The 14,582-nt window shown below is 43.4% G+C and overlaps 1 protein-coding gene across 1 annotated transcript in view; it reads left to right on the plus strand.

Annotated features, from left to right (window-relative positions):
• The window catches only part of LOC125441144 (sulfotransferase 1B1-like), a 43,655-nt gene that overhangs the window by 6,194 nt on the left and 22,879 nt on the right, over positions 1 to 14,582 (plus strand). The window contains exons 2-3 of the mRNA XM_048511495.1: positions 2,509 to 2,656; positions 4,246 to 4,374. Of these exons, the coding sequence (XP_048367452.1) occupies positions 2,509 to 2,656; positions 4,246 to 4,374 (277 nt within the window). The remainder of the gene's footprint in view (positions 1 to 2,508; positions 2,657 to 4,245; positions 4,375 to 14,582) is intronic.

The following is a 14,582-nucleotide window of genomic DNA, read 5'->3' on the forward strand; positions in this document are numbered from 1 at the left end:
AGCTGTTGGAATTCTAAGCAGAAAGACAAATTCACCCAATCACCACGATTGGGAAGCTGTCAGGAGAATAGCAAGATATCTCGCTGACACTGTGGACTTTGAACTAAAGTTTTCACCCTGTGATAACCCACGACTAGTGGGATATATGGATGCTGATTGGTCAGAAAAGAAGCATGATCAAAAATCTACAAGTGGAAATGTTTCTTCTATGGCAACAACTTAATAAGTTGGACAAGTCAAAAGCATGCTATGGTTACCAGATCAACGACTGAAGCTGAATGCGTCACTGCTTGTGATGCCTGCAAGGAATTGGAATGGATCGTTAATTTGCTGTTGGACTTGGGTGTAGATGAAAATTACCAATCACTATGTATGAGGACAATCAAGCATGCATTGCCCTAGTGAACAATGGGTGCATTAAGAAAGGAAACAAACACATTGTAGTTAAAATCACCTCCTTGAGAGAAATGTCAGAAGATAGACTGATCGACAAGTACTGCCATTCAGAAGTAATGGTGGCTGACATCTTCACTAAGCCACTGAACAAGATTAAGTTCAAGAATCTTCGTGAATGTTTATGTTTGATTAATGATTGTGAAACTGTCACTTGAGAAGGGGTTTGATGGGATTTAGCAAGTGCCAGTCACACAATCCAGTAATGAAGGAGTTAATTGTTGCCTGCTAATTAGTTAGTGAGGTCAGAAGTCAGTGATCAGGTAATTGATACCTATTGGTTGGGTGGGCTGCATGCAGGTCTGCACGTAGGCTTTAGAGATATGTTCTTTGTGTGGCACTCTGCACATGGTCTGTTGCTCAGTAGTAGCCATATAATAGTCTAAGCAGCAAGCTGGCTGTTGGTGCTAGCTAGTTAGAAAGATGTTTCTTGTTCTCTTCCAAGTTACCCTTTTCCCTGTTAGTAAGTAAATTATATATATTTCAGTAAAGCAACTGGTCTCTGCCTCATTATGGCATTAACTCTGCTAATTAAGTATTTGTCCACACAAATTTGTCCACACAGTAAGCCTGCCTGGTACCTTCTGCGGCAACAACAGGAGGAGAATCCTGGAGGTGCTGCTGCTGCTGCTGCTGCTGCCGCACACCCCTCGCCCCAGCCCTGCCAGGCTTCTCTTTCAGCCGGAGGAGCCTTCACTGGCAGGAGGAGAAGCCTGGAGGTGCCACCGTCATGCACTCTTGGTCCAGCCCCACCAGGCCCATTCCTGCCAGGTTGCCCCAGGTTCCATTTTCCCCGGATACGCCTCTGGTGGTGACATGAGATTGCACAGCACAGGTAAAACAAGAGTCAAAACAAGAGTCCATCATTAGCATCATCCAGAATGAGGACAGAGAATCTTCATGTTGATGGATATTGTACAACTGAAATAATTCTTCTGTCAGTGTTCAGTCAACACAGAAGTAGGGGTGTATCTGCCAGAGGGACATGGGGTATCATATGTCCCTGGGTGCACACCATCTAATCATGTAGGGGGTGCCAGGAGTGGGCCATGCTCACTCGTTCCAGACATAGACCTGGGCGCCTGATCCAGGTGATAGACCTGGACGCCAGTGCCAGCTCTAAGTGGTAGACCTGGACACCAATGCTGGCTCCAAGTGGTAGGCCTGGCCACCAACGCTGGCTCCAAGTGGTAGACCTGGACACCAACGCTGGCTCCAAGTGGTAGACCTGGACACCAGCGCTGGCTCCAAGTGGTAGACCTGGACACCAGCGCTGGCTCCAAGTGGTAGACCTGGACACCAACGCTGGCTTCCAGTGGTAGACCTGGACACCAACGCTGGCTTCAAGTGGTAGACCTGGATGCCAACGCTGGCTCCAAGCAGTAGACCTGGATGCCAACTCTGTCTCTAAGTGGTAGACCTGGGCACTGGTGCCGGCTCCAAGCAGTAGGCTTTAATGCTATGCCATCTGCCATCCTCCATCAAGGAAGCCATGGGCCCTCAGTCGGTACAATTGGACGTTTTGGAGGATACTGATTCATGGAGTCACCATGAGTCAGAAGCATCTTGATGGAACTTAACAAATGCATAACATAATTCTGTCATCTGATTTAGAACAATTCATGGGCTGTTGGAAAAAAATGTGTTCCTACAGGATACTCTAGATTTTACAGAAATATACAAGCTATTTGTGAAGGGCGGGGGAGAGAAGGGCCTTTTAAAACTATAAAATATTAGATGACTTCTTGACTTTTGTAGGAAAAATGCTAGGGGGCATTATGAGAAAGCAAAGAACAGAAAATATTAATGTTTTCAGAAAAGTCTCTTTGCTGCATTATTATGCTGGCATGCTTTTAATAATTACATTTTGGTAAATATCTTTTGGAATACAAACAAATCAAACCAAAGAACAGGATTCTAAGAAGGTATTTCTGTAAAAATAAATGCTAGGCCTTTCTCCTTTGTATTTGGTAAAATGTTTGAGAATCCAACTGATATCCTTGCAGATGGTCCTTCTATTTCCTCTCATTTTTATTGCCTGACATTTTTTTCAAGATGACACCCCCAGATCCTTACCTTCGGCAAGACTGGCGGATCGTGCGCGGGGTTCCTATGGTCTGTGCATTTTCCTTTGACTGGGACAGGATTGACAATTTTCAGAGCAGGCCTGGCGATATCTTGATATCCACATACCCCAAATCTGGTGAGTTCCAGCAGAGACAAGAGGTTCCAATGCCCAAGTTAATAAACAAAAAATAGGGCCTCTGCTTCCCACTCCTTGGTAATTAAAACCATTACTATGTAATTAAACAGGCAACAATTTGCTCCCCTGCAGAGGTTCCAGTTTCTACTGTCTGAAGCTTTGCACCGCCTCACAGCCAGTTTGGCCAAGGATGAGATCTGGGTTTTGCAAATGCCAGAAGAGAATTTGAATATGAGCCATATGATTGATGAAGACGGTGACTCACCCACAAGGCCCTCTTTATATTGTCAAAGGCTTTCATAGCTGGAATCTAGTGGCTGTTATGGGTTTTCCAAGTTGTGTGGCCATAGTCTGATAGTTTGCTACTAATGTTTTGCCTGCTAATGATGCCTGCATGGCCACACGTTTGAAAAACTCACAATAGCCCATGCCATCTTTCTTTCCTTCTTGCACACTTTCTGTGCATGAAGCCTTTTGTGATATCTGAACTGGGATGCTTTAGCAAACTGGCTTATTATTTGCTATAGATGAATATAGATAATTGACAATTTTACCCTGATTCACAGCCTCTGTTTACAAGCAAGGAACAATATGTAAACCTTCCTAGTGGGGGGGGGGGGAGCAGCAATCCTAGGGAAGGAATCAGGGCCATTATTATCATATTTCTCAAGATATGGCCTGGAGTTCTCCTGGAATGAAAACTGATCTCCACACTGCTGTGATCAGAGGTGCTCTAGGTCAGGTTGGGAACTCCTGTTTGTGAAATTCCTGATATTTGGAGGTGATGCTGGGAGCATGGGGACAGAGTTTGGGGCGGAAGCTCAGTGGGAATGTTAATTCTCTGTGAGGAACAGAAGTCATAGAGCAACCTGTGGCTCTCCAGATGTTCATGGACTACAATTCCCACCAGCCAATTGGCCATGCTGGCAGGGGCTGATGGGAATTGTCCATGAACATCTGGAGAGCCACAGGTTGCAGACCCCTGTCATAGAGCATTCACCTTCTGTAGCCACTCTAGGACTTCTGTTTCTCTTAGATTCCACATTCTGAAACAGCCATTTTTCCAGGACTCTGATCTCTGTTGCCTGCAGGTCAGTTGCCATTCCAGGAGAATTCCTAGTCTCATCTAGAGGTTGCCATCCTCACTTCTAAGCACTTCAGTTTCCTCCCATGGAAGAAACTCTGCCCTTCTCAGGTGCTTTCCCCAGGTATCCAAGAATTCCTCAAGTCAGACTTGGCAGCCCTAAAACTAAACAGAGTTGTTCACAATGTGCTAGTCCAGCCACTAATGAATAACTTTTGTACCTTTTCCAACATCCCACAGCATGGAAAGACAAAACCAGAAACTACTGGGCACCCAAATCAGGCTCTCTCCCCTGGCCCACTCTCTTCCAGAACATCCTAGGCCTGTAGTGTCAGAAATCCATGCGGCCACCTTAGCCCTTAACGTCCCTTTGTCAGCCGGCAAATGGAGGAAGTCACGTACAATATGGAGTAAGCTCCGCAGGCAATATTTTGCACAGGTGAGCAAGATGTTTGCTACTGATTTCAAGGCACAGGAGAGCCTAATGTGATTTTCTGGTTTCCAGGCACAACGTGGATGTGTGAAATTGTGGACATGATTCTGAATGATGGTGACACTAATAAATGCAAGCGAGATGCAATTTTCAATAAAGTGCCTATGTTAGAATTTGCTGCCCCAGGGAAGATGCCACCAGGTAAGCTTTGGAATCATTCTTATGTAACTTGCATTGCAGAGACCCAGGAAGACTATGCTGTGACAACTGAAAGTCAACATAGGTTTTTCATAAACAAGTCATGCCAGTCTAATCTTATCTTTTTTTTTAATGGAGTAACAAGTTTGGTAGAAGAATGAAATGTTGTGGATGTAGCATACCTTGATTTTAATAAGGCCTTTGACAAGGTCCCTCATGGCATTCTTGCAAGCAAGTTAGTAAAATGTGGGCTAGGAAATGCTACTGCTAGATAGATTTGTAATTGGCTGATTGACCGAACCCAAAGAGTGCTCATCAATGGCTCAACTTCATCCTGGAAAGAAGTGACTGGTGGGGTGCCATAGGGTTGTGTTCTGGGCCCAGTGCTATTCAATATTTTTATGAATGACTTGGATGATGAAATAGAGGGCATGCTATTCAAATTTGCAGATGACACCAAATTGGGAGGAGTAGCTAATACCCCAGAGTACAGAGGCAGGATTCAAAGTGACCTGGACAGGTTAGAGAGAAGGGCCAAAGCTAGCAAAATGAATTTCAACAGAGATAAATGTAAGATACTCCACTTAGGCAGAAAAAAATGAAATGCACAGACATAGGATGGGTGACACCTGGCTGGACAACAGTGCACGCGAGAGTGGAAGATGCAGCCGCTTCATCTTCCAGACAAATGTCCCGTGTCCTCCTTTGCTTGGTCCTCGGCAGAGGGGCCGTTCGGTGCTTTTCTCCTCCAGCCTCTTCTGCATGAGTTGCTTTCAGTTCATCTTGCAGTTAAATGCTACTATTTTTCTTTTCTTTGAAGAAAAAATAAATTTATTATATTCAATAATAATAAACATCATTCAATGAAAACTACTTAAAATACATGTATATGTTATTACACAAAGAATCAAAGGAGAAGAAAAAAACCCAAAACATAGAGAAGAGAAAAAAATACAAAAATCAGCAAGTTGTCGTCATCAACTTCCCTCTATTTCCCCCCAAGAATGCATATTCTTATATTATTTACTGTGAGATAATATCTCCACTAGGTCATAATAAAATACTTCCAAACTTTCTAATCATTGACTATATATTTCCAATATACATAATATTAATTAAAAATAAATTGGTTGTGGTGGGTTTTCTGGGCTGTGTGGTCTGGTGGTTCTTGTTCCTAACATTTCACCTGCATCTGTGACTGGCATCTTCAGAGGTGTATCACAGAGGGCTCCACTAAGGCACACAGCCATTATCCATGCGCTCAGGACAAAGGCCAGGAGAGAAGTGTGACCAGCATGGGGAAGAAGGGAAGTTAGTGGGCGGTCTCCTGGCCCAGACAAGGAGGGCAAACAGGAGAGACAACAACACAGAGTGAGACACACAGCACCCCCCAGTATCCAGGCATGTAGAAGTCGCTTATTCCAACACTCCCTCTCGACACTGTATGCTTTCGAGGTATACAATGTTCAGTTTGTCACGCAGGCCTTGGAACTTGACTCTTGGCAGTGGTTTGGTCAAGATGTCTGCTGTCATCATATCAGTAGGACAGTAGCGAAGTTTCACAGTTCCATCTGCCTGTAAGACTCTTACACATTGGTCCTTAATTCCAGTGTGTTTAGTATGTGCACTGTTCTTTTCTGAAAGAGAAAGAGCTATACAAGTTATCTTCTAGCATTCGTTATCTTCTAGCATTTAGCTAGAAAGAGTTATCTTCTAGCATTTGTATAGGTAAAGGTTCATCAATACCAAAATCTTCTAACATTAAAAGCCATTGTAATTCTCTACATGTTTCAGAAACTGATAAAAATTCTGCTTCAGTTGATGAGTGAGCAACACTTTGTTTACGGCTCGCCCAGCTTACAGCACTTCCCCCATAGAAAAACATGCAGCCACTGGTAGATCTTAGATCTGCTCTTTCTCCAGCCCAATCTGCATCAGCATATCCCAGTAGTGCGGGATCTTTAGTTGCTGGCAGTTTCAGTTTAAAGTCTAAAGTACCTCTTAAGTACCTCACCACTCTTTTAACAGCATTCCAGTCTCTTGTGGTGGGTGTGTTAACCCTTCTGGACAATATACTCACCATGGCTGTAGCAATGTCACGTCTGGCTGTCATTGCTAAACACAAGAGCTTGCCTATTGCAGCCCTGTAATCATTGTTGTCAAGTAGCAAGTCATCAGGTAGTACTTGTCTGTAGAAATCAGAACTCATTGGGGTAGGCATTGGATTGGCACCTTCCAGGTTCAGACTCTGTAGCAGTTCCAGTATTTTCTGCTTCTGGCTAAGAAGATAGCTTCCATCTGGTTCATGTTCGATTTGGATCCCCAAGTAAAAGTTGGCATCTCCCAGGTGTTTGACTTCTATGTCCTTGTTGAGTTGGGATATAATCTCAGCATAGTCAGTTTCATTTTCATGGCAAATAATCAGGTCATCAACATATGTCAGGATAAATGTCCATCTCCCATTCCTGTGTCTGCTATAAAGACAGGGGTCTGAATTGCCTTGTTTGAAGCCCTGACTTAATAGCATCTTGGCTAGCTTATCTGACCAAGCTTTAGCTGCTTGCTTTAATCCATAAAGTCCCTTTTGAAGTTTGCAGACTAAATGCTTATTCTTTTCATCTATGAACCCTGGTGGTTGCTTCATATAAAGTTCTTCAATTTCACCATGCAAAAAAAGCAGTTTTAACATCCAAATGCTCAGTTTTCATGTTTCTAGATGCAGCAATGCTTAAGAGCATCGTAATTGTAGAATATTTTACAACAGGGGCAAAAGTCTGATCATAGTCTGATCCACAAATTTGAGAGAATCCTTTAGCCACGAGTCTGGCTTTGTATCTCTCAATTTGACCTTCTGCATCTTGTTTAGCTTTAAAAACCCATTTACAACTGATAACATTCTTACCCTTAGGTAGTTCCGTGATTCTTATGTAGTGTGATTCTTATGTAGTGCAGCGATTTCTTCTTGTGCTGCCTCTTTCCACTTCTTTGCTTCTGGTTCAGGCATTCGCTGTAACTCAGCCCATGAAGCTAGTTCATGCAGTAACAGCACCCTTGCCAGGTAGGTAAGTTTCTCGACTAGAACTCCCTTGTTAGGCCGCGATGAGTGCCTGAGGGCCAAAGTTCTGTCTGCCTCCGCAGCAGTCTGTGAGTCCTCTGCCTCACCTGCCAGGTCTGGGATTTCCACTGCTGCTTCCTCTTCAGGTTGAGCGCTTGCTGGCATCTGCACAGTGATGTCATCCTGGGACTCTGGGCAATGTAGGATCAGCTGGTTGCTATCACCACCTCCTTCTGAATGGTCATCCATCACAGCAGGCTCGTCATCTCTGGGTCGCTCGTCAAACTGCACAACTCTGCTTACAGTAATTTGGTTAGTTTCTGGATCAAAAATTCTGTATCTTTTACTTTCTGGAGAATAGCCCCAAAATATGCCTGCTTGGATAGTGGGATCTAGCTTGGATCTCCTTTCTTTTGGTATGTGAGCATAAGCTTTACATCCAAAGACTCTGATGTGTTCAACATTTGGTTTCCTGTTATGCCACGACTCGTATGGAGTTGCTTCTATGGCTTTAGTTGGCAATCTATTTTGTAGGTAAATTGCAGTCATTGCTGCCTCTCCCCAGTGCTTATGGGGAAGGCCTGAATCAATGAGCATGCACCGAATCATGTCCATTATATAACAGTTTTTCCCCTCAGCAATTCCATTTTGTTCTGGAATATGGGCCACAGTAAGTCTGTGTTGGATTTCATGTTCCCTCAAGAAATTGTGTATAGATATTCACCACCTCGGTCATATATACTTGGGTTTTCTATTGGATATACTTGGGTTTTCTATTGAACTTGTTAGACACCATGTCAATATAGTCTCTTCATTTCTGTTCAGTCTGTGACTTTTCTCTTAGCAAATAACACACAGTGTATCTCGAGTAGTCATCAATGAAAGACAACAGATAGATGTTATTACCAGTTGATGCTGGCTTGATAGGTCTACATAGATCAGAGTGAATTAAATCAAGAGGCTGTTTAGAGCACCTTTGGCTTTGCTTTGGGAACAAAGGCCTAGTTGCCTTTCCTCTTAAACAACAATCACACAATTGGTTATTATTGGGAGAGTCTTTTATGGAAATACCTGTTACCAAGTCCTTGCTTTTCAGCTTCAGGATGGCCTCTTTATCACAGTGTGCAAACCTCCTATGCTAGAGCTCCAGAGACTGCTGGGTAGAGGTTATCTTGGCTGTACAGGCTTGTGGTTCCTCACAGTCCAGTTCAAAGACTCCATTTCTTAGAGTACCTGTGGAATATAGCTCACCATTGCATGAAATAGTACATATGTTATTCTCAAAGTGAACAGCAAATCCTTTTTCTGACAGTGTGGGGACACTCAGCAGATTAACTGCAAGATCTGGAATGTACAGGACATTGTCTGCCACAATCTCAGTTCCATTGTCATCCAGTTGGCAATGTAAAGTAACTTTGCCCTTTCCATTCACTGGAATCTGTTTTCCATTGGCTAAATACACATTGCATCCAGCATCTCTGTCTAATTCATTGAACAAAGCAACATCTGAAGTCATGTGTCGGGAAGCCCCACTGTCGATTACCTTATATTTTGCATTACTGAGCCATGTGTGTTACACAAAAGTTGAATTGCTTTTTAGGAGAAAAATCTCTGTTTTTAGGAGAAAAATCTTTAGGAGAAAAATCTCTGCCTACTGTGAAGCAGTAGGATGAAAATGCTTTCTGTTAGAGACTGCATCCTTATTACGTTGACACTCCCTCTGGAGGTGGCCAGGTTTATTGCAACTGAAACAGAGGGGTGGACCCTTCCTCTCCCCTTTGGGATTGGATTTTCTGGGTTCAAATGGTTCAGTTCCCGCCCCCTTGCCTCTGGGTTCCTGGGCAATGTAACTTGAGCCATTCCTCCCTTTGCTCTCAGAGAGATATTCTTGCTGATTATGAAACTCAGACCTAGTCAGACCCAAAATCTCCTCAAAAGTGCAATCTTTGGCATTTAGAGTTGAGACAAAAGCTGAATATTTCTCAGGTAATGGGCTTAAAAGCAGTCCAATTTTCAATTCTTCCTCCAGAATTGTCCCAGTGGTTACTAACTTATCAATCAGATTCAACAATTTCTCTATATGGCAATCAGCATCTCCATTTTCTTGTAGTTCGATTGAAAATAGTTGTTTGAATAAACTCACTTTGCTATTTCTGTCTTGTTCCCCAAAGACCCTTTGCAATGCTGACAACATGTCCTTGGCAGAATTTTACCCTTTCATATACACCAGCTGAGAGTTTGTGAGGGTACTAATAATCAAATTCATGGCTTTTTCGTCTGCCCTCTCCCACCTTGTCTTTTCATTTCCATCGTTTGGCTTAGGTGTGGTTAACACAAAATCAATGCCCTTTTTCTTTACTTGGGATTGAACTCTGTAAAGCCATATGTTAAAATTGAGATTAGTAAGGTGTTCAAGAATTGCCTTTCTCTGAACCATTTTGCATGCAAAAAGAAAAGGAGGACTGGAAGCTTTCTCTGCACTCCAAAAAAGGACCACACAGAAAGGAAAGGAAGCAAGCCTTGAGGCTATGCACCTTTCGTTTCTCGCTGGCTGATAAACCAGGTAAGAAAGAAAACACAGGAAGCAATAGCCATTAAATCATGCAAGAAAAAAATCTGCTCCAACTTTAAAACAACTTTACAACATCTAGGCTCCACAGCCATCCTCTGCTACCATGTTAGATTTAGTTAAATTATGGATCAGCCGAGTAGTGTGTGTGAGTGCAGTTTATAGAAACTTCCCAAGAGATAAATGTAAAAGGTAAAGCTTACATTTATTCAAGCATCTCCAGTCCACAGCTTTATTTCAGGTAATAGGTAGATAGGAAGAAACCCTAATCTAAGAATTACTTTCCCTACAACAAGTGGGCGCTCTAACGAGCCGTCACGCGTGTGAAAGTGAGAGTGCTTCAGTGAAAAAGCTCCACTGAGCAGGCAGCCATTGACCATGTGCTCAGGTCAAAGGCCAGGAGAGGAGTGAGACCAGCATGGGGAAGAAAGGAAGTTTGTGGGCAGTCTCCTGGCCCAGACAAGGAGGGCAAACAGGAGAGGCAGCAACACGTTACACGTTGTGTCCAGTGAGAAGGGAATGTTTTGAAACATTGAAATAAAAACATTTTTTACAGGATTTTTTACTCCACTGAAGTTCCACAACAAAATCTAACTGGCTCATTCCGCACACACAGAATAATGCACTTTCAAGCTGCTTTCAGGGGTCTTTGAAGCTGTGCGGAATGGCAAAAACAGTTGTGAAAGCAGCTTGAAAGTGCATTATTCTGTGTGTGCGGAATGAGCCTAACTGTCATATGTAAATTCTAATAGTAAATTTGTCAGCTTATCATAGCAATCTGATTTCTGACTGTTGGGTGCATATATGCCTATACCAACACTTTTGTTCCTTGTAGTTCTATTTCTACTCCCAGACTAATTGCAGACTAATTCAAAAATATCAGTTCAGGTCTTAATTCTGAATTAATTCTTAATTCAGGTCATAACCGTGCCTCTCTTTTTCTTTAACATTGCAGCATGCTTACATTTTTCCAATTTGTCACATTTAATACATTTTTCATCATTTTTTCTGACACAAGTTTCTTGAATACATGTGATACCATTACACATCTGCTTTAAATAATGGAATACACTGTCTCTCTGGTTGGCTGAATTTAACCCATTAACAGTGCATGTAAATGTTTTACAATTTATTTTTGCACCACACCGAAAAATTAATAATAACAAAAATATAAAACGTCTTACTTTTTACTATCAGTATACAGTCGCCATCAAATCCTTTTTGTTCCTCCTAACAAAATCTTGAGCTTTATGGAGTGAGTCTATATTATATCTCCTGAAGTTGTAAGTAAACAGCAATTCTTGTGCCCATATAAAGGTTATATCATGTTTTCTCAATATTTCTACCAAGAAATCATATTTTTTCCTCAAAATGTAAACAGGAATTTATTTTAAACAGTGTCATTGTATCCTTCTCTATTTTTTCAATTTTTTGAATGAGTGTTTTCTAAGCATCTTATCTCTCATTGTTTTCTTGGTGAAGTGAATTAATATGTCTCTAGGCATCTTTGTTTTTTTAGCATACCTTGCATTGACTCTATATATTCTGTCTATTTCTTGTTTTGTGTTCTCCATTTTTTGCCCCAGTAGTTCTGCAAGTGCTGGTACAATTCTTTTCCTTAAATCTTTTGAGTCTTAATCTTTAAGTCCCCTGAGTCTTAAAATAATCTTCATTTGTTTCAGTTCCATTACAGCCATTCTATTTAAGCAGTTCAATATTTGCTTCTGGTTGGTTTCATAACTTTCTTCCAGTTCTCCAATTTTTTCTGTAACTTCCTTTAAACCATCATTTATCCATTTTATGGCTGTCTCTAATTTTTTAATTTGGCCCAATTCTTTTTCAACTTCCTGAAGCTCACTATTCAGCTTATTAAACCTCTCCTTTGTGTCCTGGTGGAAGTTTACAATTTGTTCTTTTAATTCTGCATGTTTTTTTTCCCCTTTGGCTTTAGAAATGTTTTCCTTTCATTTTTTCTTCATTTTTTCTGAAGAACTTTTATTGCAATTTTTTTCTATCCATTCTGATTTTGTTGAAATTGTCTTTATTTCTCTGTCCCACCAAACTCCAGGCCCTTATCCACATCCCGGTGTAGTCGCTCAGTCTCCCCTTCACCCATTTCTCCTTCCCCTCCTCCTCCATTTTTGACGGGATTTTTAAAAAGTCTCTTTGTCATATTGCACTAGCGATGTAACATTGTTGGATTCCACACATAATACATATAATGTCTTTAGGATGTTCTAAAAATATCTGTTTTGGCATTTGGCAGGAGAACAGAATAATTTTCAGCCAAAATGGATCTTTTTCCCCACCTGCTGCCCAGAGCTCTTGTCGGTGTCACAGGGGCACCTGCCATTTTGGGTGCTGCAGCAGATTCTCTGTGAAGGTTCACCGTGGAGATTTCCTCTGTTTGCAGCTCATCCACACATGATTTCCATAAAAAGTAAAAAGTAGATGAATGAAGTTTGTTTTGCCTAGCAATCCTGTGCATGTGTCATTTTTTCTTTTTTTGTTGGGGGGATGTCTGCGAAGCTATGGCAACACGGATATACACATGCTGCAGCTTTTCTAATCATGTTGCCGTAACTTTACAGACGTCTTCCTCAAAACAAAACAAAAAAAGGAAAAATGATGTGTGCTAAACAAACTCATCTACTTTTTACAGTGAAACAGCAAATGGATGAACTGCAAGCAGAGGAAACCTCTGTGGGGAATCTTCACAGAGAATCTCGCGGCTGGCTCCCTGGTACACTGAGGAGCTACGCCGTATGAAGCGGGAACTTAGACGATTAGAGCGAGTGTGGAGGAAAGCTCGCGACGAGGCTACACGAACATCTTATAGGACGTTTATGAAGGCCTATGAGGTGGCGACGAAGGAGGCGAAGAGAGTTTTCTTCTCCTCCTCCCTCGCGTCTGCTAGCTCCCGCCCAGCACAATTGTTCCGTATTATTCGGTCCTGACCTCATTGTCTGAGGGGTCTACAAATTGTCAATTGGCTATTAGCTGTGAGGCATTTATGAGCTTTTTTGCAGATAAAGTCATGTCGCTCCGCCAAGATCTACCTGCCACCTTAGAGACAATAAGCGAACTGGAGGCTCCCTTGCCGTCTTCTGGCCCTTGTTTGGCCCAGTTCTCCCTGCTCTTGGAAGCTGCTGTCGACAGCGCCCTGGCTGCTGTTAGACCTACTACCTGTCCTCTGGATCCGTGCCCCTCCTGGCTTATTAAAACCTGCCAGGTGGAGTTACGACCCCACCTGTTGAGTATCATCAATAGCTCCCTTGAGCAAGGAGTTTTTCCTGGTGGGTTGAAAGAGGCAGTGGTCTGCCCACTCTTGAAAAGACCATCGTTAGATCCTGGCGATCTGGCCAATTACTGCCCCGTTTCGAATCTTTCGTTTCTGGGGAAGGTAATTGAGAGAGTGGTGTTGGAGCAGCTTCGGGGTTTCCTGGAGGACACATCGGCTTTTGATCCCTTCCAGTCCGGTTTTCGTGCTGGGCATGGGACGGAGACTGTTCTCGTCGCTGTCACAGATTTGCTCCGCTTACAACTAGACCGAGGCGGATCGGCGTTGTTGGTTTTGTTAGATTCTTAAACCAAGAAGCGCTTTGATGTGGCTCGATCGCACCTTTTTTGACCTGGCATCACCGGCCTGGCCGCCTTCCTCAAAAGGGCGCGTGGCACTGTCCTTAAAATGGATTTCGCTCTCGCTTTCTCCAGGACCGGACGCAGCAAGTGTGGTGCGGGACCAAGCCCAGCCCGGAGGTGCTCACTTCATTGCGGGGTGCCTCAGGGAGAGCTGTTGTCCCCTGGCCATTATTTAACATCTATATATATGCAACCCCTTGCTCAGTTGGTGCGAGCTTTAGCTGATCGCGGTCATCAGTATGCTGGATGACACCTCCAGCTCATTCTTGTTGATGGAGGGGAACGCTCGGCCGCCTCCCTGCTGCTCTCCAGCATTGTTTGGATGGCCGTGGCATGGTTGGTTGAAACAGCAGAGCAGCAGGTTGCCAAACTGAATCCATCGAAGACAGAGATCCTCTGGGCTGAGGTGTGGGGAGGTTGGGAACTTCTCAAATGGCCACGCCGGTAAGGTGTGGGAGGGCTACATTGGCACCAGCCTCGGGCTTCTGTCTGTGACCTGGGGTCCACCTGGATTCGCCTTCTTTCAATGGAGACCCAGGTGGCCCATGTAACCCGGTCGCTATGCTTTTTTTGACTCATCTTCGCCAGGCTCGACGGCTGGCCCCTTCCAAGCTGACCTTGGCCATCTGTGGTCCATGCAACAAAGCTCACCTCCATGGGTTAGACTATTGCAACTCACTCTAACGCTGGCCTTCCCTTGCGCCTGATCTCGCAGATTAAAATGGTTCAGGTAAAATGCAGCCGCACGTGATGCTTTACAGGAGGTGCCATGAGAGAGCATATTACTTCTGTGCTTTGCCACCTGCAATTGGTTACCAATCTAATACCGAATCATTTTCAAGGTGTTGGTGTTAACCTTTAAGGCCTTATGCGCCGCCTGGGACCTCCGCGATCTGCAGGGACCGGCTCTTACCTCCCATATGTCCCGAATCGGTCTTCATGCTC

The sequence above is a fragment of the Sphaerodactylus townsendi genome, linkage group LG11, assembly GCF_021028975.2.
Source record: "Sphaerodactylus townsendi isolate TG3544 linkage group LG11, MPM_Stown_v2.3, whole genome shotgun sequence".
NCBI lineage: Eukaryota > Metazoa > Chordata > Lepidosauria > Squamata > Sphaerodactylidae > Sphaerodactylus > Sphaerodactylus townsendi.